Source organism: Salvelinus sp. IW2-2015, linkage group LG30 (assembly GCF_002910315.2).
Source record: "Salvelinus sp. IW2-2015 linkage group LG30, ASM291031v2, whole genome shotgun sequence".
Classification (NCBI taxonomy): Eukaryota; Metazoa; Chordata; class Actinopteri; order Salmoniformes; family Salmonidae; genus Salvelinus; species Salvelinus sp. IW2-2015.
The window spans coordinates 3,983,666-4,010,984 of NC_036869.1; the positions used below are offsets into that span (position 1 = coordinate 3,983,666).

The 27,319-nt window shown below is 44.3% G+C and overlaps 1 protein-coding gene across 2 annotated transcripts in view; it reads left to right on the top strand.

Moving 5' to 3' along the window:
- The window catches only part of LOC111955169 (ribosome biogenesis protein bop1), a 99,555-nt gene that overhangs the window by 4,880 nt on the left and 67,356 nt on the right, over positions 1–27,319 (top strand). Inside the window, exons 2-3 of one of the 2 annotated variants that reach the window (XM_023975285.2) lie at positions 7,753–7,992; positions 15,961–16,122. In XM_023975285.2, the coding sequence (XP_023831053.1) occupies positions 7,753–7,992; positions 15,961–16,122 (402 nt within the window). The remainder of the gene's footprint in view (positions 1–7,752; positions 7,993–15,960; positions 16,123–27,319) is intronic. The other variant, XM_023975286.2, reaches the window with a different exon arrangement.

Consider the following 27,319-nt stretch of genomic DNA (forward strand, 5'->3'; position numbering starts at 1 on the left):
TCACAAAGCAAATAAAATGTTATCACCTCACAGATCATCACTCAAATACAAGCCTTGCCAGATTTGGTTGAAACCATATTTTTGTGTGTGTGTGGGGGGGGGTCYTTTTCTTTGGGGGTGTTTTAAGTGCATTGGGGGGGTAGAAATGGGGGGAAGGTGTTGTGGGGGGATATGATTTTTTAAATATTACTATGATGGGGGGATTTATCAAATGGGGGGCAAACACAGGAGAAGTTTATAATCTAAATAAAACCCCTGGAAAGGAGGTCTGAGCTAGCAACCCAGAGTAACCATAGTTAAGTTTCTGTCAGGACTGACAGAAACTTAACMCTTGACAGACACTGATAGCCATTGAGTATAGCGACGATGTCCGATTTCCAAAGGAAACGACTCACTGATGAGGAGAAATAAATATTTAGTCATTCTGATGAAGAATCTGTGTATGAGAGTGAGTCGGATCAATCAGATAGTGATGAGGAATATCTGTTCTCCCCCCAAATCTTCTGGACTGTGAGGAAAATGGTGCCCACCCCAACCTTGAAAGAAATGAACATCCCTCACCTCCCCAAGATGCTGGTGCTTCTGTCAATCTTGTGGGCTGTGAGGAAGAAGAGGTTAAAGTTGAGGAGGATGGTCCCCGCTGCTGGAGATCCTGTCACTTCACACACCATCAGAGATAGWCTTCAATGACACCATGTCTGGCATACAAAGCACCCTGCCTAGAGTCACAATGTTTTAAAATGTTKATTGATGAGGAATTGGTGGAGAGTGTGGTGCAGGAAACTAACAGGTATGCCCATTTTTATATTACAGAAAGACCCAAGGCTCTCTTCAAATTTAGSAAAATTCTGAATGCTTTTAGCCCACTAAGTATTCATATTTGTTTGTAGGTATTCTCGTGAACTGAAAGAGAAGACTGCCCCTGGCGTAAAAGGGAAGCTCTCAAAATGGGTGAACARGTACCATCGGTGAAATGTATACCTTCCTGGTCACGGTGCTGCTGATGGGGCTAGAGAAGAAGGGCTCTGTGGGACTACTGACCCCATGCTGCAGACCCCCTTTTCCCCCCAACCCTTTACTCCCAGGACCACTTCCTTGTCTTGCTGAGAGCGCTCCACTTTGAACAATGCCACTGCCAACAAAATGAGGAATGTCCTGGGCAGATTCACCGGGGCTTTTGGAAGAGTGTTTGTTCCTCACAAGGTGCATTGATGAGTCTCTCATGGTTTGGAAAGGAAGGTTTGCATTCCGCCAATGCATCCCATCAAAGTGCCACAGATTTGGAGGCAAGTTGTTTGTTTTATGTGACTGTCTGACAGGATATATATAGGACCTGGTCATCTACACCGGTGCCACCACAGATAAGTTATTTTGGCACAGATAAGTTATTTTGGCATATCTGGATCAGTGTTGATCACAATTCTGCAGCCTTACCTCAAAGGGGCACACTGTATTTGTGGGCAACTGGTTCAGTAGCCCTACCCTTTTGAGTGAGAACACAGGGGCCTGTGGCACAGTGACATCCAACAGGAAGGGGATGCCAATATTCAAAAATAAAATGCGTGAGGTGTAGTTTCAAACAAACAGGGAGATAATGGCAGTGAAATGGCACAACAAACACAACGTCTATGTTCTGTCCACTGCACACCTCCTAATATGTTGGACACAAGAAAATGACTGTCACCTGAGAGGAAAATGAAGCCAGACTGTCTTGGAGTACAACAAGAAGTTGGGAACAGTTGACAAAGTGGACATGTAGAACTGTTTGCCAGAAAAGCCCCTTAAATGGTACAAGAAGCAATTAAAACATTTTAATAGCTCTCCCCAACGGCCACGTTGTCCCCCGGCAGGTCACAGGACAGGTGATCTCCTACCTGCAGTACAGGATAAACCTGATGCAGCAGCTCCTTGAGGACCACCACACTCCTCGTCCTTCTGCTGGGGGCCGGCCTGCCTCTGACAATCCTCTACGCCTCACTGGACGCCACTTTCCAAGGGATGTCCCTCAGACCGCCCTGCAAGGAAAAAGCATGAGGCATTGCAAGATCTGTCTACAGTCTACCTGATGTTGACCAAGTACATCTGTGAGCTATGTGATACAGCCTGGTGTGCAATTCCTTGCTTTGGCAAGGACCATTTGATTGATTTGACCACACCCTTAAGCACTATTAAGTGGAAAGTAGGCTGATAGTGGCTGATACAATTGTTGCTTTATGTTGATATTTAAAAATAAAAATAAAAAAACTTTTTTTATTTTATATATATATATATATATATAAAATGTATTGAAATGTATGACTTGAGATGTTTGTTGGGGGGGGGGGATGTTCCAAAAATATGTAACATGTTTGTTTACCTGAAATAAAATACTCTGACTCCTGGGTTCTATTTTTGAAATACAACAGAACAAGAAAAGTATAATCAACTTTTGTTATTCCTTGATTTATAATGCTTTCTTGCAATTTTTTTAATCGTTTGGCCAAATGGTTGTTGGCTAGGAAAAATATGATTTGATTATTTACATCGAATCATTTTCACTAGCCAACAACCTTTAGGCTAGTCTAGACTACTTTAGACTTGAGCACGATTTTAGTTGTTACAGTACATTGACTTTTCCTAGGAATATACTGTATAGTTTGTAATACTTGAAGTTTATACAAATGTAACCACGTTTTYGAAGGGGAGCGATAGCTGGTCCACCCAAATAACACTCAGCCCGTAGATGGCGCCAAAGCATAAACCTAGATAATCCTGTCTAGCTACATAGTTTKCGAAAACCCATTATATCTACAACCTCGCTTCACTCGTGCCACGGTCTCTGCATACAATATAGCTGATTACTTACACGCACGCACCATTCAATCTGATCACCCGCACAAACTAACTCACTTTGTTGCTTACATGACTTTGTCCAACACCCTGTTCTCATTGTCCTCCGCCTCGACCAGGCTAAAACCTATCCAAGCCATAATACTCACCGTATTTGATGAGAAATATCTTCCTCGCTTGATGACGAGGCAGGCATCTGTAGGCTACATGTCTAGTGGTGATAATARGTTCACATGGTGATGTAGCCTCGTTTTTCCAGGATAGAATACATTTTAATGTATTTTTTTAAAGGGAAAAACGATTTAGTATGCCAGCCTTTCCCGGCCTTAGCCATAGTCGCCATATGTAATACATGCTCATACCCCGCTATCACTTTGTATGCCACTATTSTATCAAATACACCAAATTTAGCAGCTCAGGTTTCCTGCCCTCAAACATGCTAATACCAAAGCCTCTTTCAGATAATACATGTAATATAGATTATAATAATAATTATACAATTATCAAGAGGTGCAGAGAATAGCGGCAAAATGCAACAATCAAATTCAGATCAACAGCATAGAATTCTGGTACCGCGTGCAAAAACCTGCGCTGTAAGGGCCGTTATTAATATTTTTAGACTGGGTGGTTCGAGCCCTGGATGCTGATTGGCTGATAGCCGTGGTATATCAGACCGTCTACCACGGGTATGACAACTTATTTTTACTGCTCTAATTATGTTGGTAAACCATTTTATAATAGCAATAAGGCAGGAGACGTGGAGGAGGCCGTAGGAGGGCAACAACCCAGCAGCAGGACCTCTACCTCCGCCTTTGTGCAAGGAGGAGCACTGCCAGAGCCCTGCAAAATGACCTGTGCATGTGTCTGCTCAAACGGTCAGAAACAGACTCCATGAGGGTGGTATGAGGGCCCGGCGTCCACAGATGGGGGTTGTGCTTACAGCCCAACACCGTGCAGGAATTGCATTGCCAGAGAACACCAAGATTGGCAAATTCGCACTGGCGCCCTGTGCTCTTCACAGATGAAAGCAGGTTCACACTGAGCACATGAGCACATGTGACAGAGTCTGGAGACGCCGTGGAGAATGTTCTGCTGCCTGCAACATCCTCCAGCATGACCGGTTTGGCGGGGGTCAGTCATGGTTGGGGTGGCATTTCTTTGTGGGCCGCACAGCCCTCCATGTGCTCGCCAGAGGTAGCCTGACTGCCATTTGTACCGAGATGAGATCCTCAGAGCCCTTGTGAGACCATATGCTGACACATGCACATTTGTGCCTGCTGGAGGTCATTTTGCAGGGCTCTGGCAGTGCTCCTCCTTGCACAAAGGCGGAGGTAGCGGTCCTGCTGCGGTTGTTGCCTCCTACGGCCTCCTCCACGTCTCCTGATGTACTGGCCTGTCTCCTGGTAGCGCTCCATGCTCTGGACACTACGCTGACAGACACAGAAAACCTTCTTGCCACAGCTCGCATTGATGTGCCATCCTGGATGAGCTGCACTACCTGAGCCACTTGTGTGGGTTGTAGACTCCGTCTCATGCTACCACTAGAGTGAGAGCACCGCCAGCATTCAAAAGTGACCAAAACATCAGCCAGGAAGCATAGGAACTGAGAAGTGGTCTGTGGTCACCACCTGCAGAATCACTCCTTTATTGGGGGTGTCTTGCTAATTGCCTATAATTTCCACCTTTTGTCTATTCCATTTGCACAACAGCATGTGAAATTTATTGTCATTCAGTGTTGCTTCCTAAGTGGACAGTTTGATTTCACAGAAGTGTGATTGACTTGAAGTTACATTGTGTTGTTTAAGTGTTCCCTTTATTTTTTTGAGCAGTGTATATACACAAAAGCAAATACCACCGAATTGGGCAACACTGCTAGTCGTAGGATGCAGAAAGGGAGGAGAGTTGGGTCAACGAGGCAGAATCAGGAGACCGGACGGAGAAGGATTTAGCAGAAGGGAGAGATGATAGAAGAGGAGAGAGTAATMGGAGAGAGAAGATTGTGATGGTGTATGACCATCTGGGTTGGTGCTGAGTGGTTGGGGTTGGAGGAAAGGGAGACAGAAAAGGAAACAAAGTACTAATCAGAGACCTGAATTTTGGTTGCAGTGAGATTAGTAGATGAGCAGCCGCTAGTAAAGATTAGGTCAAGCGTATTGCCTGCCTTGTGAGTTGGAAGGGATTGGGGAAAGTGTGAGGTCAAGAGGCAAGGAGGGGAAAGAGAGTTGGAAAGACGTCGGGAGGTTGAAGTCGCCAAGTACAAAGAGAGGTGAGCCTTCGTCAGGAAATGAGCTTATCAAGGTGTAAAGCTTATTGAGGAACTCTCCAAGGGCACCTGGTTGGCGATAGATGACGACAATGTTAAGCTTGAGTGGACAAGTGACAGCATGGAATTCAAATGAGGAGATGAGGTGAGAGAGGGAGAAAAGAGAAGAACATCTCAATTTAGGAGAAATGAGTAGACCTGTGCCACCACCGTGACGACCAGATGGATTATGAGAGAAACTAGTCAGATGAAGAAAGAGCAGCTGGAGTAGCAGTGTTTCCCCCGGTGTGATCCATGTCTCCGTCAGGGCCAAAAATCAAGGGACGGAAGGGCTGAGATGAACTCAGCGTTCTTGACCGCAGATCCAAACGCTGCCAGAGACCCGGAATTCCATATGGGTTGTTGAACAGTGTCGGAAGTCAATCTCTCTTGTTTTCACACAGCAAAGACCTTGAAGTCGTCAGCCACTAAGCCTTGGTAAAATACTCCAAACCAGAAGGTGGCAGTAGCGTTGTTTGGCAATGAATGTCCGTGTGTGTTGCTTTATGATCTAGTCAATGTTAGCTGTGCTATTGTTGTAGAAATCCATTGTTGATACTAGCTAGTTGGCCACAGCTATATAACTAGGTAACAAGATTAAAATGTAAATCACTCTACATTATCGCATACAGCCCCTCTACATTTTGAGCTAGATGGCTAATGTTAGCTAAATGGTTAGCATGATTCGCTAGCTAGATAGCTGTTGTGCTAGCTAGGTAAAGTAAAGACACTGCATTGATTCTCGGCAGCRAGCTACAGGCAGRTGCTTCATGAAAACAAATCCATTGTGATGTAACGTTAATTATGTTACTAGCTACACTGGCCAGATGGCTAGCTTGGCAAAGGATTTAGTGTGACTGCCTTGCTCAGTTGGCAGTCTAGCTAACAAATAAGCTAGTGCACATTATCAAACCTAACAAAAAATATCCTTCAAGCACACAATTCCTTAGCTAGATGTAAAACATATAAGGACTTGCTCTAGAAAAAGGGGTATTATGCAGCTCTATTGTTTCTTAGAACAATTCTGATTAAAAGGGGGTGAATTAGAACGGGAAAAGTGACTTTAAAKAATATATATTATTTAAATTGTTTAGAATTGTCACTCCTGTCAGCTCCCCCACGTGGAGGTTCGTGCTCTCTGATTGGCTCAAAGTCAATTTGTCGGCCACTGCCGAGCATTGTGATACTACAAGTAGAAGCGTCAGGTTTGTCAGTAAACAGCAGTAACGTCTTTTGTTCTAACAAGAGAAGGAACGGCTCCTACGTAAGATTCTCTGTGTTTCATGCTTTCCAAGACTGTATGATTTTAAAGGGTATATGTGAGCAATGACTTGTTGTATAGTGACATTGTTGGTCATAGGGTAAAATCCCTATGGAAAAAATGTATGAGATGGAAGGACGAAAGAAAGTGACACACAAACGCTCCATTTGCTGCACTGCTATTACACATTTTCCAACTCTAGGGTCATTGACCTTCCCAAAAAATAACTGAGACATCTTCATCCCAAGTAAGCCTGATTTACGAACTCAAATGGCACAGAGAATTCGGGGCGGTAGCTCTCTAAAAGTTGCTGGCCTCACACCAATACACCCAGATAACAGCCAGCCAACCCTTGTCAGTGTTGATATCCTATGTCGGGTCGTGTTATATAACAAAGAAACTGATTTTGTTTCTGCAACCTCCCAGAATCTCAATCCGACATTCCAAAATGTAGACCGCTGTCTTTGCAAATTATTTTCTAACCAGTAGTATATCAATTATTCTCAGATTCGGGGTGGCCTTTGAATAGTGTTAGCTCAAACAGTGCATATGACCTAAACTTTTGCCCCTGCTCTTTTGATTTTAATGTGATATCGATATGATTAACAAAATAGTGTTGCGTTTACCTTTCAGTGTTGGCAACCGACTTGAAACAAAATGCAACATTACAAAATGTAGCTGCTGCGGTCTTCTACAAGTCCTCTAGATTCTGTGTGGTTTTTCGGTATTGTTAGTTTAAACATGACTTGCAACCTGACTATTGATTGCAACGTGTTATCGGTATGAGTGATGGATAAACAAGTATTGCCACTTGTCAAACCAACAGTGTTTTTGGTGCATATGCAGTTTATCTGGTGAGAAATAATAATACAAGTAATATGATTAGTATTGTGGCACATGAATGTGTTGGTATTACATTTTATGTTTGTTTTCAATTTATCACAAACTGTTTCTGCATATTGATTATTGATTTGGACACTTCAATACAATATTTGGACATTGGACTATTTATCAAAAGTTGTCAACAGGAAGCAGCGATGGCATTATTTTCGGCTAACGTTTATCGAATATAAAATTACATTTCAACATTCATATCTAATAGTATTCTAATTAATCAGGAATAAACTGCTGAATGAGTCCAAAAATGTGCTGTGATTTGATTTAATTGGATGATATACCAGAAAATGTGAACTGGTTTGTCCTGTCCACTATTGTCAATGACAATGTTTTATTTTAGGTTAGGTAGCTAGCTATCTAGATTCTTTATTCATTCTGTCTCATTTAAGTGCTTACTCATTCATGTTTGCTCATCTATGCAAATCTACATGTCTCTGGTATTTCTTTGTCTCCGCTATTTCAGCTTCCCATATTTGACAAAGATGTCACTGAGAAGGCTGGGGAAGAAGGAGATGAGGACCTCTCAGATAGCGAGGAGAGTGTGTTCTCAGGACTGGAGGACTCTGGGAGTGACATTGATGAAGAAGAAGAGGATGATGGGGATGACGAAGAGGAGGATGAGGATGATGCTGCTCTCATACTAGATGAAAATCTGAAGAATAGCAGTGGTGCTGAAACATCTGCTGAACCAGCTGAGCCTAAGGTGAATATGGGAGTATTTATTTTACAGAAATTATATAGTAGGGTCCTGAGTTCTTCCTGACCACGTGACCTTGCCAGGAGAAACTCTAAGCTCTAGTTAAAGGCAGTTTTATTGAGTGCAAACGTTTTGACCCAAAGGTCTTGACTTTGTCAGACCTTGGACTCCATAAACTGAGTAGTCAGCAGTGTGGGAATCTATTTTATTTTGTGACTACTTTTGTATCTTGGCAGCACCTGACTCAACAAGATCACACATTTATTTGTGTTCTTTCAAAATGCATCTATAAATTCTTCATCATAGCAGTAAATGGCTATGAAGTCATTGCAGTGTTGGTGGATAGGTGAAGTGTGTTGTGCGATTACTAGATGTGTAGAATCAGAAAGCTGGCTTGCAAATTGAGTGTTTTCTCTGAGTGCTCAGAGCATTCTGGACATTTTGGCCGAAGTAGGGGATTTCTGAGTGTTCTGATTTCTCAAAGGTAAGGAAGAAGCACAACTTTAACGCGCTAAACTATGCTACTTAAATGAATGGTAACTTTCCGTTACTTTAGTTGTCATGTTATCAAGGAATGATAAAGCGACTGACAGTTATTTCCCATTAGGTATACGTATATTTCTTTGTCAAACAGCGTGTTTCTGATAAATCCATGTGGACATCAAATGCAACAAATACATTCAGGTAATTTTGACCCACAGTCAAAAGCACCCTTGGATTACTACGGAAACATACAGTTGAAGTCGGAAGTTTACATACACCTTAGCCAAACACATTTAAACTCAGTTTTTCACAATTCCTGACATTTAATCCTAGTAAAAATCCTGGTCTTTAGGTCACAGTTAGGATACAACTTTATTTTAAGAATGTGAAATGTCAGAATAATAGTCGAGGATTTATTTCAGCTTATATTTCTTTCATCACATTCCAATGGGTCAGAAGTTTATATACACTCAATTAGTACTTGATAGCATTGCCTTTAAATTGTTTACTTGGGTTAAACGTTTTGGGTAGCCTTCCACAAGCTTCCCACAATAAGTTGGGTGAATTTTGACCCATTCCTCCTGACAGAGCTGGTGTAACTGAGTCAGGTTTTGTAGGCCTCCTTGTCGCACATGCTTTTACAGTTCTGCCCACAATACTTTATAGGATTGAGGTCAGGGCTTTGTGATGCCCACTCCAATACCTCTTTTTTTATGGCGGTTTTGGAGCAGTGGCTTTTTCCTTGCTGAGCGGCCTTCAGGTTATGTCGATATAGGACTCGTTTTACTGTGGATATAGATACTTTTGTACCTGTTTCCTCCTGCATCTTCACAAGGTCCTTTGCTGTTGTTCTGGGATTGATTTGCACTTTTCGCAGCAATGTACGTTCATCTCTAGAAGACAGAACTCGTCTCCTTCCTGAGCGGTATGACGGCTGCGTGGTCCCATGGTGTTTATACTTGCGTACTATTGTTGTACAGATGAACYTGGTACATTCAGGCATTTGGAAATTGCTCCCAAGGATGAACCAGACTTGTGGAGGTCTACATTTTCTTTTCTGAGGTCTTGGCTGATTTCTTTCGATTTTCCCATGTTGTCAAGCAAAGAGGCACTGKGTATGAAGGTAGGCCTTGAAATACATCCACAGGTACACCTCCAATTGACTCAAATTATGTCAATTAGCCTAACAGAAGCTTGTAAAACCATGACATAATTTCCTGGAATTTTTCAAGCTGTTTAACCTCTCTGGCACCAGTGGGACGGTAGCGTCCCACCTGGCCAACAGCCAGTGAAATTGCAGAGCGCTAAAATTCTAAATACACCATTCGTAATATTAAACATTCTTGTAAATAGATGTGTCTTACATAATTTAAAAGCTTAACATCTTATTAATCCAGCCGCTGTGTCAGATTTCAAAAAGGCTTTACGTCGAAAGCAAACCATGCGATTATCTGATGAGAGCACCCAGCTAACAAAAGTATTACTAGCATTTTCCAACCAAGCATCAGCGTCACAAAAGTCAGAAATAACAAAATAAATCGCTTACCCTTTAAAAATATTCCTCTGGTGGCAATGCCAATTGTCCTAGCTCCACAGTTAATGTTAGTTTTGTTTGCTAAAATCCATTTTTATAGCCTAACACGAAACATTTGTAATCKGCTTGCGTTGTGATTCCGTCTCATTCAACTTTGGACGAAACATTTGTGGTAAATACACACACTAAACACACGTTTATCCAGTCATGGTTGGTTTCATTGCAATCCTCTTTTTGTTAGTAACACAATCACACTTGATGGCTTTTTTCCCGGGACGTATTGACCGAAACAAARCGATTTGAAGACACCAATCAATGACCTCATTGCGCACCAATGGTAGGGAGCGGTCTATCGTTGATTGACTGTATTTTGGCCCAATGACCACTGATCATCTTGAAATCTAGCTTGGAAGATAGCCAATGAGCTGAGGTAAACGGCGTTCGAAGACAAGCCTTTGTCGTCAACTCTGGCGTAAAAGAGGTTCATTCGCCATTGAAAATCCTACTTGACGGAACCACGAGTGTTACGCATAACAGTACATAGTGAAGAGCATTTTAAGCAATTTTATATATTGAAATGATGGCGAATAAATCAGGAAAAGCTAAAACAAAGTCTAGATATACAGATGTAACCCAAATTATAGAAGAAATTGATAGAGAAAGCGAGACCGAGTTGCTTCAGGAAGATGAATCTTTCAGCGAGGCAAGTTTTGACTCCCAGACGGAAGACATGTTTCTGTACGGAGAGGATGCCGTGCTTGACTGGTAAGTTCTAATGCTAATGTCATTGTTTGAAATTAATATAAAATATTATTCATTTGAGATTTTTTTCTTCAACCTTTTCAACTGTTTTTTTGCTGTGAAGGACTACTACAAGGGTGTGGACCTGTCAGATGCACTGATAGGATACTACAATGTTCTCCACAAGACCATGAAATGGTACAAGACATTTTTCTATCATTTCATTGACATTGCTGTGGTGAATTCCTTCATCCTCCAGAAGGAAATGGCCAAGAGCTGTGGACAGCCCCCCATCTCACAGCTAGCCTCAGGGAGKTGCTCATCCAGGAGCTTGCTAGCTACAGCAAGTCCACTGTAGCACCTTCTGTCCCCTCTACCTCTGTCCCTTCTGCTCCAACCAGTGGTGTTCATGAATGTGCCTCAGGGAAAAAAGGGCACAGTAGGGAGACGTCGTTATGCCCTTTGTCACAGGAAATGCCCCATCACCTGCACCACCTATTCAGTAAGCCTCTGCTTTACCATGGCACCAGCACCACCACACTGCACATGAGGACAAAGATTGTACGTTTTGGAGAAATGTCCTCTGGTCCGATGATACAAAAATAGAACTGTTTGGCCATAATGACCATCGTTATGTTTGGAGGAAAAGGGGGAGGCTTGCAAGCCGAAGAACACCATCCCAACTGTGAAGCACGGGGGTGGCATTATCATGTTGTGGGGTGCTTTGCTGCAGGAGGGGCTTGTGCATGTCACAAAATAGGTGAAATTAGGAGGTGGGAAAATTATGTGGATATATTGAAGCAACATCTCAAGACATCAGTCAGGAAGGTAAAGCTTGGTCGCAAATGGGTCTTCCAAATGGACAATGACCCCAAGCATACTTCCAAAGTTGTGGCAAAATGGATAAGGACAACAAAGTCAAGGTATTGGAGTGATCATCACAAAGCCATGACCTCAGTCCCATATAAAGTTTGTGTGCAGAAATGAAAAAGCATGTGCGAGCAAGAAAACCTGACTGTTACACCAACTATGTCAGGAGGAATGTGCCAAAATTCACCCAACTTATTGTGGGAAGCTTGTGGAAGGCTACAGAAACGTTTGACCCAAGTTAAACAATTTAACGGCAATGGTACCAAATACTAATTGAGTGTATGTAAACTTCTGACCCACTGGGAATGTAATGGGAAAAAATTTGAGCTGAAATAAATGATTCTCTCTACTATTATTCTGACATTTCACATTCTTAAAATAAAGTTGTGATCCTAACTGACCTAAAACAGGAAATATTTACTGGGATTAAATGTCAGAAATTGCGAAAAAAAATAGAGTTTAGACAAATACATTTAAGGTGTATGTAAACTTCTGACTTCAACTGTAACTTTATTCATTCACATGGTGGGGTAGCAAAAAATGTTTGATTTATAAAAAAAAAAAAAAAAAAGGTCGCTGGCCCAAAAAATTTGGGAAGCCCTGTTGTAGGCAAAATGTCATCTTAATAAATAACTTTTGTTCTTGCAGTAAGAATTTTTTTCAAAGGCATTTTCACGCTTGTCATTATAACCAACTCACGTGTGTATGTCTACAACTCTAGATGAGTAATACACTGGATGAAATAACCATCAGCTTGTGTGGATTTCAAACTTGCTTACTCTTTACTACCCCCTAGTGCAAGTTGTATATACTACGTGCTTTTGAATCAAACAGGAACAGGCAAATGTATTTTCTATCGGTCCCACTATCTTCTCTTACCAGTCTACCGTAAAGCCTACATCTGCCTTGAAAACAAAACATTTATGTAGCCTTTTATTTAACCAGGCAAGTCAATTTAAGAGCAAATTCTTAGTTACAATGACAGCCTGTCAAAAGGCCTCTTGTGGGGACGGGCTGGGATTATCTACCCATGTACCATCTACCCTCCTTCTCACTCCATCTTCAGAAAGTCCAGACTCCTCTGTCAGAAGTGGTTTGCACATAAGAATGGAGCCACTGTGACTATGGGAGGAGAACAGGATGGGGTTAATGGGTAGGTCCAAGTGTCTGGGACTGGTGGAATAGTTGCTATATCAGTTAACTATTCTGTCTGGTGTGCTCAAAATTCCCTAGCTGTCATGCAAGGTGGGTGGGAATGACTTGATTTTATTACGTCAGCTTATCCTCCGGTCAGCTTCATTGTCTCTTAATGTAGAATTGAAACTGGTCGCACATGTAAGATTATTTATTTTTATTGCTGCCATGCAGATTCCTGCATCACTCAACCCAAAGACTGGTCTTGGTTTTTATTTTGTCAAGTGTGCAGTCCTTCAAGTAAATGTGACCATGCCAAAATACGGAGACATAAACTTCTTGGGAGAGGAGGACAAGAAAAGGTTCAACTTTAAAAAAWWWTTTTTTTAATTGTGTGTTTATATTATTGCAAAGGCACACTGGAACAAATGTGAAACCTTGAAACCATTGTCTGGAACTGCTGTGGTCTGGTAATGGAGGGGGGGTTGGATGCATTGTTCCCCACTCCAGCTTTTTAATCCATCCAGGCCCTGACTGAGACCCTGTGGTTTTCTTTTCTTCCACTCTTCCCCCTGTTCCTGGACTCTTGTGATTTAAGGATCTGGGCCTTCAGCACACCAGGCAGAAGTTAATGTGGCTGCTGGAGGCTTTATGGTCCCTGGGAGAGTCCCCTGGTGCAGCGGTCGGACGCGGCCAGCTCACTCTGATCCGGCCAGCTCTACTGTCGGCCGGCCGCTCGGTCCGCGCTCTCGGCGTGTGAGTGGGTGTGAGATGGAGATGAAATGGGGTTAGGGTGGAGGAAGGGGGAGATTAAGACTAGGGGGGGGCTCATCTTACAGTAACCAGGAAGGATTTGCTCCTCATGCACCCACGCAGGAGCTCTGGTCTGCAGATGCGTCTGGGCCACTTCCACCAAGGGTGACACGCATGTCTCCTCCAGCCGTTAAATGTTTGGAGAGGCGGAGGGCTGTGAGGGCAGGGATCAAATTGAGGGTACACTGGGCGGAATGGTATCCCCTTGTTAACAAAAAAGACAAGCACATCCCCATCACTTGATTTTGTCCATGAATACACTTACCACTCTTCCCTGCTAACACAACTCCCACCCCTGTTACCTTTTGACAATTTTCCCTGGGCTCTGTGTGAGGGTTGTGTACCAGAGAAGTTCACTCCAGGATGACCCCTCTCTGGTTGGAGGTGCTGCAGCAGGCAAAGCCAGGGACAGGGAGCCTAGGTGGGCTTATCGTTTGGGTTTTGCTCCCAATTAAATGGAAGTGTGAACGGCCGAGCGAATGCCTTCTGACGGATTCATTCAGGCTTCACCCTATAACTCAGATTTTAGTTTCACAGTGATTTCAGAGGAAACAGTGCGGTAATGGGGAACCTGGGGCCCGCCTGCGTCCGCCTCGGAGCGGAACCCATTGCTGGGAGCCAACAGACGTTAAAAACAAGTTGTTGGCCAATGTGTGGAGGCTGACAGAGTGTGTCTGAGCGCCTGTGTGTTGGCGTAGACGTGGGTGTGTGAATGTGCTCAGAACAGAAGGCCCTCAGGAGATTTGAGCCAGAGATTATGAATTTGACCGATTTATCAATAACGCTATGGTAAGCTGACACATTTTGGGTGTCAAGATGTTACTACTTGGAGAATTTGTGGCATTACTTATGGGGCAACTGAATGGTCCTTGCCTTTTAGCTTCTTCTCCTGACTGACCCTGTGCAGTGCCTTCCGGTCCTCAGCCTCTCTCCTGACTGACCCCGTGCAGTGCCTTCCTGTCCTCAGCCTCTCTCCTGACTGACCCCGTGCAGTGCCTTCCCGTCCTCAGCNACTGACCCCGTGCAGTGCCTTCCTGTCCTCAGCCTCTCTCCTGACTGACCCCGTGCAGTGCCTTCCCGTCCTCAGCCTCTCTCCTGACTGACCCCATGCGGTGCTTTCCCGTCCTCAACTGCTCTCTCCCACACTTCATCCTCGTCAGCGGTTGTGGTCAAATGGGCTCCGGACCAGGCTCAGTTGGAAGTCCAGTCCACTGCTGGTTTTCAAGCTGCGTGATCCACTCTGCGAGCCTTTCTCTTTTGGCTGTTCCGTCGTACATCATCTGGACAAGTAATCTGTCGTGGGCTCGCTCTCTCTCCCTTCTGTCGCTCTCTTATTCTCTCCATCTCTCACTGTCTCTCCCTCCACTCCTGCCCCACAACACTCCCCATCCCTGTTATAGTAAACAGATTGGCCTGGTCATCCCTCCCCCACAGACTTTTAGTGTAGTGAGGAAGCCTTACTCTTCCATCTAGTGTTTTTAAAATAATTTTTACGTTTTGGCTTCTGTGTTGTGGAGTAAACAAGCTTCCGTCTTGGCTTTCCTAAACTGCCACCTCTGCAAACCCCACTTTACCTTGTTTGTTCAGTTCAGGGGGAGGCTACAGCAGAGAACTCTGGTCTGACTGGAGTCTCCTGGGCGGCGAAAGTCATTCAGTATTAAAACTGGGCCCAGTCAGCTCTGTCTTGATGGGGATTTAACTAGGCATCAGGGAGGAAGTGTTTCACTTAGAGCTGCATGCCAAAAGATACCGGGACACACAGGAGGCATAAATCATAGCAGGTTACTCACCTGCCCGTCTCTGCCTCTAGGGGGATGAGCATGCAGCCTCAAAGAACTTCTCTTCCTCCCTCCATCCATCCCTGCCTCCCTTGTTTCCCTCTATCCCCTGGTTCCCGTAAAGAGAGCTTTTGACGGCTCTGCCTCTGTGACTGATGGCTCACAGTAAAGCACGTCCAGTGGTGGGTCCTTGCAGCCTTTTATCCTCACCGCCCTTCCACTCACACAGGATGTGCCGTTCTGGTGCCTGCTCCTCTGTGGAGTGTGTGTGTGTTATGCAGAGGAAGCTGTGTACTGAATGCAATAAATAAATGGGAATCCTAAAAGAAACTGTCACTGTGCCATATAGGACATAAAACGATCAATCGTCCCTTCAAGCCGGCGACAAGTTTTATTTCCTAAACAGCTTTTATTTTACTTAAAGGTCAAAGTTGATTGGCTGTCACATCAGTTTTATAACCGCTTAGATAATTAGAAAGATGTTATTTTAACATCCGCCAGGTTCTTTACCTTTTTTTGCCGACCATTAAAAATGTACCAGAACTTGAACACATGCAGATCCAACATGTTGTGAACAGTGTTCTCTAATATAAATTCCTTGGTGTCTTGTTTTCATATTAGCAGCAAGGCAAAAAAACTGCATCAAAGGAGACGAGGAAGATGAAGAAAGGCAAGGGAGGCGCCATTGATGGCAGAGGAGAGAAGGGACTGACCACCACCTTCCAGGGATTGGCCACCGCCCAGCAGGGGGACGAGTATGAACACGACACCTCCGATGAAGAGGTAAGGTTTAACGTCAGTCGACTCGATACCCAATCATAGAAATGCTGCTGAGACAAACCTACATTTGTTTTCTTCCAGTGGGCATTCTTTTTATTTGACTAGTCATTTGACTAGCACTTCTTTTAGATTTATTTGGATGCCTAACAAATTGGGGATTTAGCATGGAAATAAGATTTACACATCAAGGGCATGATGTGCTGTTCCTTACCTACCCAGTCCAGAGTTAGTTGGGAGGTTGGCGTAATGTGCTTTATCAGAACCCTCATATGTATTAATTGTTTGTATGACTATTTGGTCCATGAAATGTGAACAGTTACATATCCACCAGTCAGAATACACACACATTTTCTATTAGACTATTCATGGGTTGCACGTTACGTCACAATATTGTTTTAAACCTTTGTTTTAGGACTGATGCTCCACTGAACATTCTACCAAATGCATCCTCATTGGGGGCTGATGAATTGGTCTAAAGTTTATTACTGTGGCTTCTAAAGAAGGCAAATAATTGTCATTTTGATGTTTTCAGATTGACTTTAGATGCAGGATAACTTTAGCTAGCTAAGATTGAGAGGAGACTTCCAGATTTTAGCTGGCTAATGTTAGCATTGCTAGCTATTTTTGACAAACTTTTCTTGCCATTGTCATTTATCTAAGGTACATTTCACAACGTGATGATGATGGAAAAGTTGTTTCCTACTACATATGTGCCAACTTTAGCAATGACATGGTATTCCCAAGCCCTTATAGTATAATTTAGATGAGTCAATCGCCCCCGTTCTACTTTTGAGCATCAATATGGCTGTGGCGCGTTGATAACAATGACAAAGACGTGACCACGTGACGGAGGTGCAAATCATGAATACTCCAGAAATAAGCAGCCCTCTGAGACTCTAACAGAATGCAAAAGAACTAGGGGTAAATGTATTGAATGAATGGGTTTAGCAGATTGTAGTGAAACATGCACACTAACCACCATACATTGTTGTAGCTACAGTACAAGGGTACACTCCTGCTATAGTGTTTCCCTATTACACTGCTGTTCTGTTTCCTGCAGTCTGGTCAACATGTTCTCCAGTCTGTAGATAGTCAGACACTAAACAGATTGGCTTTCACTCGCTCCTCATAAACGGGTTGAAATAGCAGACAGACACGGTGCTTTTATGGTGTTGCTGTTCAAGTCCGCTCAGAAGCAGCGAATGATGTAGTCGTGTGCTTCATGCCACCGTAACTAAGCAGGAGATCTGAAGGATGGAGAGGTTGTTTTTTGGGGGGTTATTGGCATGTTGGTCTATTAAAGCATTATTTTTGTACTCTGCTATTTAATTTACGGGGTCCATTGAGATGTGTTGAACCCTGCTGCCCTGTGGTTGAGATATTTTGCCAGGCCATACAACCTAGAAACTGTCAGCCATCCAAAACTGATTTTGGCAATTGGCTCTGGGATGAGAAATGTGTTGTAGCTAGTGAAGGGCCGTATTGTTCTTGGGAAAGGATTTGCTTTTAAAAGAGAGGGAGGTGGGTTAAATGCCCTGTGAAAAAATATAGTACACAACTGGAATCATAACTGCTTACTTTATTTAGTTTATAAAGAGACTGCAGCAGAACTTTGAAGAGCTAAGGGAGTTTAAGAGACCAGTGGCGTGTTTAAACAGAAGAGTTTTAGATTCAAGTCACTTCCTCCATAGTGTTGGGCATCCATGTGTGAGAGCAGGAGCCCACAGGTGTCTATGGTGGTTCTATGACTCAGGGGTCAGAGAGAGGTAGCGCTAGATATTATCACGGTACTTAGGTGCCGATACGATATGTTCCAAACATATTTCTCACCATACGTCTGATGCAGAGGGACAAGAAAGAGTCATGTGAAAACGAATTTTGATCAGTCGTTGAAATGAAAGTGCTGAAAAATAACTAGCTCACTATTTAAACAGAAGATTGAGAACAAGCTACAAAGGAAAAATACTGGAGTTTTGGTGCAGGTACAGCCGACTAATATTACTAAAGTAATATTGCGATATATCGTCAACAATAATATCCTGATATGTAACTGTATCGATTTTATAAACTCAGCAAAAAAATAAAAGTCCTCTCACTGTCAACTGCGTTTATTTTCAGCAAACGTAACATGTGTAAATATTTGTATGAACATAACAAGATTCAACAACTGAGACATACACTGAACAAGTACCACAAACGTGTGACTAACAGAAATGGAATAATGTGTCCCTGAACAAAGGGGGGGTCAAAAAAAAAGTAACATTCAGTATCTGGTGTGGCCACCAGCTGCATTAAGTACTGCAGTGCATCTCTTCCTCATGGACAGCACCAGATTTGCCAGTTCTTGCTGTGAGATGTTACCCCACTCTTCCACCAAGGCACCTGCAAGTTCCCGGACATTTCTGGGGGGAATGGCCCTAGCCCTCACCCTCCGATCCAACAGGTCCCAGGCGTGCTCAATGGGATTGCGATCCGGGCTCTTCGCTGGCCATGGCAGAACACTGACATTCCTGTCTTGCAGGAAATCACGCACAGAACAAGCAGTATGGCTGGTGTCATTGTCATGCTGGAGGGTCATGTCAGGATGAGCCTGCAGGAAGGGTACCGCATGAGGGAGGAGGATGTCTCCCCTGTAACGCACAGCGTTGAGATTGCCTGCAATGACAATAAGCTCAGTCCGATGATGCTGTGACACACCGCCCCAGACCATGATGGACCCTCCACCTCCAAATTGATCCCGCTCCAGAGTACAGGCCTCGGTGTAATGTTCAGTCCTTTGACGATAAACGTGAATCCGACCATCACCCCTGGTGAGACAAAACCGCGACTCGTCAGTGAAGAGCACTTTTTGCCAGTCCTGTCTGGTCCAGCAACGGTGGGTTTGTGCCCATAGGCGACATGGTTGCCGGTGATGTCTGGTGAGGACCTGCCTTACAACAGGCCTACAAACCCCCATTCCAGCCTCTCTCAGCCTATTGCGGAAAGTCTGAGCACTGATGGAGGGATTGTGCGTTCCTGGTGTAACTCGGGCAGTTCTTGTTGCCATCCTGTACCTGACACAAACAACAACACAAGAGTTACACATGGAATAAACAAACATACAGTCAATAATACAATAGAGAAAGTCTATACAGTGTGTGTAAATTAGGTAGGATAAGGGGGGTGAGGCAATTAGTAGGCCATAGTGGRGAAAATATTAGTGTGGCAAATTAAACACTGGGGTGATAGATGTGCAGAAGATGAGTGTACAAGTAGCGATACTGGGGTGCAAAGGAGTAAAATAAAAAACAATATGGTGATGAGGTAGTTGGATGGGCTATTTACAGATTGGCTATGTACAGGTGCAGTGATCTGTGAGCTGCTGGTGCTTAAAGCTGGTGAGGGAGGTAAGAGTCTCCAGCTTCAGTGATTTTTGCAGTTCGTTCCAGTCATTGGCAGCAGAGAACTGGAAGGATAGGCGGCCGAAAGAGGAATTGGCTTTGGAGGTGACCAGTGAAATATACCTGCTGTTGTGTGTTCTGCGCGTGGGTGCTGCTATGGTGACCAGTGAACTGAGATAAGGCTGGGTTTTACCTAGCAACGACTTATAGATAACCTGGAGCCAGTGAGTTTGGCGACGGATATGAAGCGAGGGCCAGCCAACGAGAGCATACAGGTCGCAGTGGTGGGTAGTATATGGGGSTTTGGTGACAAAACGGATGGCACTGTYATAGACTGCAACCAATTTGCTGAGTAGAGTGTTGGAGGCTATTTTGTAAATGTGTTCGCTGAAGTCAAGCATTGGTAGGATAGTCAGTTTTTACGAGGGTATGTTTGGCAGCATGAGTGAAGGATGCTTTGTTGCGAAATAGGAAGCCGATTCTAGATTTAATTTTGGATTGGAGATGTTTAATGTGAGTCTGGAAGGAGAGTTTACAGTCTAACCAGACACCTAGGTATTTGTTGTTGACCACATAATCTTAGTCCGAACCGTCCAGKGTAGTGATGCTGGACGGGTGGGTAGGTGTGGGCAGCAATCGGTTGAAGAGCATGCATTTAGTTTTGCTTGCATTTAAAAGCAGTTTGAGGCCACGGAAGGAGAGTTGTATGGCATTGAAGCTCGTCTGGAGGTTAGTCAGCTTCTTCGGGATAGGGGGCGTTTTTTTTGAGGTACGGATGAAAAGCGTGCCCAAAGTAAACTGCCTGCTACTCAGGCCCAGAAGCTAGGATATGCATATAATTGGTAGATTTGGATAGAAAACACTAAAGTTTGTAAAACTGTTAAATTAATGTCTGTGAGTATGTGGAACTGAAATTGCAGGCGAAACCCCGAGGACAAATCTTCCCCCCCAAAATGTTTTCATCCTACCACTGATTTCAATGGCTGGCACTTTTATAATAGGGTGAAATCGTGCCCGATTGCAGTTCCTAGGGCTTCCACTAGATGTCATTCTTTAGTATTTTTCTCCAGTAACAACTAACGATTCTCCCTCTTAAATTTGATCGTTTATTTGCATATTAGGGTACCTAAGTATTGATTTATAAATGTTGATTGACTTGTTTGGATGAGCTTATTGGTAACGTTGGGGATTCATTTTGTATGCATTTTGAAGTAGGGAAAACGAGTGGATTATTGACTGAAGCGCGCCAGCTAAACTGAGATTTTATGGCTATAAAAGAGTTTATCGAACAAAAGGACCATTTGTAATYTAACTGGGACCTATTGGAGTGCCAACAGAAGAAGATCTTCAAAGGTAAGGCTTATATTATATAGCTATTTCTGACTTTCGTGTCGCAACTCCGTGGTTGAAAATGATTTGTAATGCATTTGTGTGATGGGCGCTGTACTCAGAATCTCATAGTTTGCTTTCGCCGTAAAGCCTTTTTGAAATCTGACACGGCGGCTGGATTAACAACAAGTTAAGCTTTATTTTGATGTATTGCACTTGTGATTTCATGCAAGTTTAATATTTATAGTAATTTGAATTTGGCGCTCTGCAATTTCACCGGATGTTGGCCAGGTGGGATGGTAGCGTCCCACTGATCCGCAAGAAGTTAACAGTGTCCAAAGAATGGCCAGAAGTATACAGAATTGTGTCGTCTGCGTGGAGGTGGATCAGAGAATCACCAGCAGCAAGAGCAACATCAACGATGTATACAGAGAAAAGAGTCGACCCGAGGATTGAACCCTGTGGCACCCCCATAGAGACTGCCAAAGGTCRGGACAACAGGCCCTCCGATTTGACACACTGAACTCTGTCAGAGAAGTAGTTGGTGAACCAGGCTAGGCAGTCATTTGAGAAACCAAGGCTGTTGAGACTGCCGATAAGAATATGGTGATTGACAGAGTCGAAGGCCTTGGCCAGGTCGATGAATACAGCTGCACAGTATTTTCTCTTATCGATGGCGGTTATGATATCGGTTAGTACCTTGAGCGTGGCTGAGGTGCACCCATGACCAGCTCGTAAACCAGATTGCATAGTGGAGAAGGTACGGTGGGATTCGAAATGGTCGATGATATGTTTGTTAACTTGGCTTTCAAAGACCTTAGAAAGGCAGGGTAGGATAGATATAGGTCTGTAGCAGCTTGAGTCTAGAGTGTCTCCCCCTTAGAAGAGGTGGGATGACCGCGGCAGCTTTCAAATCTTTGGGGATCTCAGACGATACGAAAGAGAGGTTGAACAAGCTAGTAATAGGGGTTGCAACAATTTCAGCTGATAATTTTAGTAAGAGAGGGTCCAGATTGTCTAGCCCTGCTGATTTGTAGGGGTCCAGATTTGGCAGATTTTTCAGAACATCAGCTATCTGGATTTGGGTGAAGGAGAAATGTGGTAGGCTTGGTCAAGTTGCAGTGAGGGGTGCAGGGCTGTTGACCGGGGTCGGGTTAGCCAGGTGGAAAGCATGGCCAGCCGTAGAAAAATGCTTATTGATGGAATGAGGTCAATATCCTTCCAGGATACCCGGGCCWGGTCGATTTAGATAGGCCTGCTCTCTGAAGAGTTTTAGGGAGCTTTTGACAGTAATGAAGGGTGGTCGTTTGACCGTAGACCCATTACGGACGCAGGCAATGAGGCAGTGATCTCTGAGATCCTGGTTGAAGATGGCAGAGGTGTATTTGGAGGACAGGTTGGTTAGGATGATATCTATGAGGGTGCCCGTATTTACGGATTTGGGGTTGTACCTGGTGGGTTCATTGATAATTTGTGTGAGATTGAGAGCATCAAGCTTAGATTGTAGAATGGCCGGGGTGTTAAGCATGTCCCAGTTTAGGTCACCTAGCAGCACGCGATCTGAAGATAGATGGGGGGCAATCAATTCACATATGTGATGTCCAGGGCACAGCTGGGGGCAGAAAGTGGTCTATAGCACGCGGCAACGGTAAGGGACTTGCTTCTGGAGAGGTGGATTTTTAATAAGTAGAAGCTCATTGTTTGGGCACAGACCAGGATAGTAAGACAGAACTCTGCAGGTTATGCCTGCAGTAGATTGCAACTCCGCCCCCTTRTGCAGTTTTATCTTGTCGGAAAAGGTTATAGTTAGGGATGAAAATTTCGGGATTTTTGGTGTACTCCCTGAGCCAGGATTCAGACACGGCTAGGACATCCGGGTTGGCAGAGTGTGCTAGGGCAGTGAATAAAACAAACTTAGTGAGGATGCTTCTAATGTTAACATGCTTGAATCCAAGGCTTTTACGGTTACAGAAGTCAACTAATGAGAGCGCCTGGGGAATGGGAGTGGAGCTAGGCACTACAGGGCCTGGATTAACCTCCACATCACCAGAGGAACATAGGATGATGAGTAGGATAAGGGTACGGCTAAAGGCTAAAAGAACTGGTCGTCTAGTACGTTCAGAACAGAGAGTAAAAGGAGTAGATTTCTGTGCTCGGTAGAATAGATTCAAGGCATAATATACAGACAAGGGTATGGTAGGATGTGAATACAGTGGGGGTAAACCTGTGCATAGGGTTAGGGTTATATCATTTAAACCAGGGGATGTCACCACGTGTGGTAGGTGGAACTAAAGTGTTTACTAAGGCCTATTGAGCAGGGCTAGAGGCTCTACAGTGAAATAAGGCAATAATTACTAAACAAAACAGCAATGGACAAGGCATATTGACGTTAGGGAGAGGCATGCATAGCCGAGTGATCATAGGAGTCCAGTGAGTGGCTTCAGACAGCTAGCAGAAGGGCCTTTGAGGGACGTCACGACGGAAGAAAGTCTGTTGTGGCCCCCTCGTGCTGTTACGTCGGCAGACGGATCAGCAGGGCTCCGTGTGGTAAACCAGGCCAATTGGCAAAATAGGTTTAGTGGCCAAATAATTTGTCCGATGGGCCTCTAAAGCTAACAGTCGATGTGCTCTAGACAGCTAGCGGATGGGCATTCAGGGGACGTCGTGACGGAGGAGCCAGTTGAGAGACCCCCTCGGGCGAATCACGTCGGTAGTACAGTCGTGATGGGTTGGTGGGGGTCCAGGCCAATCGGCAAAATAGGTATTGAAGCCCAAGGAGTGGGTGATGGACCTCTACGGCTAGCCGGGAGATTGGCCTAGCAGATGGGCCTAGCGAGGCTAGCTCCAGGCTAATTGGTTCTTGCTTCGGGACAGAGACGCTAGCCAGGAGTGGCCACTCGGATAGKCGCTAGCTAGCTGCGATGATCCAGGTGGGAAAAAAAGAGAAAAGGTTCAGAGTGTCCTAGGGTTTAGTGTCCAATGTGACCTTCATTGCCTACCGTCTGTAAGCTGTTAGTGTCTTAACGACCGTTCCACAGGTGCATGTTCATTAATTGTTAATGGTTCATTGAACAAGCATGGGAAATGGTGTTTAAACCCTTTACAATGAAGATTTGTGAAGTTATTTGGATTTTTATGAATTATCTTTGAAAGACAGGGTCCTGAAAAAGGGACGTTTCTTTTTTTGCTGAGTTTATATATATTTTTCCATCACTACAGCAATAGTTCTCGACATATTGTGGCACACTGTGGCACACCTTGATTGGATAAAAAAAACTCTGCGGCACACCAGAAATGTCCCTATTAATTTATTTTGTGTTAATGACCTCCATCTCATCTGATACATACTGCAAATCATCTATCTGTGACAAACACTTTTTAAATAGATTCATTAGGGTTTATTTGAACAATTTTTCATAATTCCTTACTCATGATGATTTATTTGTGTTCCCCTATAAGACCGTCCTGTGAATCTGCGCTAGACAGAAAAAATGTAGCTCTGGTTAAATGGGTCTTTACTTTTGAATGATTTGGGCTATAGACAAGCGGTATAGACAAGCGGAATAGACAAGCGGAATAGACAAGCGGAATAGACAAGCGGTATAGACAAGCGGAATAGACAAGCGGTTTTCCGCATTCTAAAGGTGCAACCACAGACACAAAGACATGCTCCATTTGTTTCTAATAAGGCAGAGGCTGTGGCAGAGCTAAGCCTAACAAGACTTGCCTGTGCTAATGATTCTCACAGCAAGGTAAAATTGAACAATTGATTTTGCTTGTGATGTCCCAACTCCAATGATGCAAATGTAACGACAGCCTGAGCGCATTAGACTTGAAACAACGATACATGTTGCGTGTGCCTCAGGAGACGGCAGCGAGAACACGCCCCCATCCATATCGCCGGAGCCGCAGTGAGGGGGCAAAAAGCTTCAACTTCTTTGACGTGTATGTCACTGACAACCTGAAATGTTCCATCTAGGAGGCTGAAGAAATTTGGCTTGGCCGCTAAGACCCTCGCAAACTACAGATGCACCATTCAGAGTATCCTGTCGGGCTGTATCACCGCCTGGGATGGCAATTGCACCGTCCGCAACCACAGGGCCCTCCAGGACATCTACAGCACCCGGTGTCACAGGAAGGCCAAGAAGATCATCAAGGACCTCAGCCACCTGAGCCACGGCCTGTTCACCCCGCTGTCATCCAGAAGGCAGAGACTGTACAGGTGCATCAAAGCTGGGACCGAAAGACTGAGAAACAGCTTCTATCTCCAGGCCTTCAGACTGTTAAATAGTCACCACTAGCCGGGCTCTGCCCAGTACCCTGCCCTGACCTTAGTCACTGTTACCACCCGGTACTCTACCCTGCACCTTAGAGACTTCTGCCCTATGTACATAGTCATTGAACACTGGTCACTAATAATGTTTACATACTTCATATGTGTATATACTGTATTCTAGTCAAGGCTCACATTATAACTACTGTTATATGCACCATTTCTGTTAATATACTGTCTATACACACCATCATATATACGCTGAGTGTACAAAACATTATGAACATCTTCCTAATATTGAGTTGCACCCCCTTTTGCCCTCTGTCTCAATTCATTGAGCATTAACTCTACAATGTGTCAAAAGCMTTCCACAGGGATGCTGGCCCATGTTGACTCCAATGCTTCCCACAGTTGTGTCAAGTTGGCAGGATGTCCTTTGAGTGCTGGAACATTCTTGATACACACATGAAACTGATGAGCATGAAAACCCCAGCAGCGTTGAAGTTCTTGACACAAACCGGTGCGCCTGGCTCCTGCTAACACCCTGTTCAAAGACACTTCAATTTTCAATTTTGTCTTGCCCATTCACCCTCTGAATTGCACACATACACAATCCATGTCTCAGGGCTTAAAAATCATTATTATTATTATTACTTCATCTACACTGATTGAAGTGGGTTTGTCTGTCACGGAAAGAGCAGGTGTTCTTATGTTTTGTACGCTCTGTATATTTATGTTCTGGACATTTCTCGTTCTTAATTCCTTTTATATATATTTTTTTTTTAGGTTTGTTTGTATTGTTAGGTATTGCTGCACTGTTGGTGCAAGAACCATAGGCATTTCAACATAGGCTATTATCAGAGCGGCACTGGTGCTTCAAGTTCAAATTCCATTCGCATTCCACAGGTCACATTTWAAAAATGAGTGGTCCAAAGACTTATCATGATAGAGGAAAATTTCCTCTGCAAAGCTGTGAGTTCCTCAAGGCACTCTGGTTGAAAACCACTGCACTAAAGAATAGGATAGGTAAAAAGGAAAGGGAGGTGTGGGATGTAGGGAGGAGGGTGAAACGAGGGATGTCTAGTAGAGAGACTGATGGGTAGAGGGATGGAAGGAACAGGAGAGGAAGGTATGAGGTGTTCCAGAGAGCATCTCACACTGAGGGAGAGGCAGAAACCCATCCCACCCTCTTCCAAGGGGCTTCTTCCTGATCCTCACCTACTCAGTGAGATGGAGTTAGTGTTTTCTCCTTTTGTCCTCTTATTTCATTYCAACAGATGTTGTGTTTATTTTTTTAAAGTATTAACTTTCCCCTTATTTAAGGATTTACTGTCTTTAACCCTTGTTAGATTTTAGGGTTTACGGACCGTCCGATGAGAGAACCAAGGACGTGGAAAATCTCATCAGTGGTTCCTTGTCATTGCGATACTTCCCACAGCAGCGTCCTATGACTAGCTTGCCCTAGCCTATCTAACCCTTGAGCCTTTGTCTGGTCTGCGCTAGCCTGTGTGGTCACGGTGTTGCTGCTGTCCCGCATGAGTGGAACCACGGTGGTCCTGGCCCATTTGGCCTGTGTTAAATTAGCCCCCTGCCTGGGGACAGCAGATAGGGTTCCCTCTCAGGCCTCCCAAAGCCTCCTCGCCGTCCCTTCGCAGGCAGCCCTCTGACGGAGCACAAGTTGTCTACAAATAAAACGGCAGACGGCCAAAAATCTCACTCGTTTATTTATTTTTCAACCCCCTCTCCTCTTCTTACCTTCCTCCTTTGTAATAAAGGGCTATTTCCTGTTTTGCGGAGTGAAGGGGGAATACGTGAGACTGCAGCAGTGCCTGTCCGAGGCCTCCTCGCCGGCAGGAAGGGGCTTTTCCCCCCGCAATGGCTTTTCCATGTGCTCTGTGAGATGAATGAAGACACATTGTGGAATAGAGGGAGGGGAGAGAGAACCCTGGCTCCCAACTGCGCCTGCTGCTTCCTGCCTCTGCGCAGCTACTGCTCAACGGGACCTGTGCGCAGAATTCAATTCAGTAGCACACTAGACTAGGAAGTCGTACCGATGTGAGTAAGACCTTTTAAACAGGTTAACATTCACAAGGCCGCAGGGCCAGACTAATTACCAGGATGCTTACTCGGAGCATGCGCTGACCAGCTGGAAAGTGTCTTCAATGACATTTTCAAACTTTCCCTGACCCAGTCTGTAATACCTACATATTTCATGCAG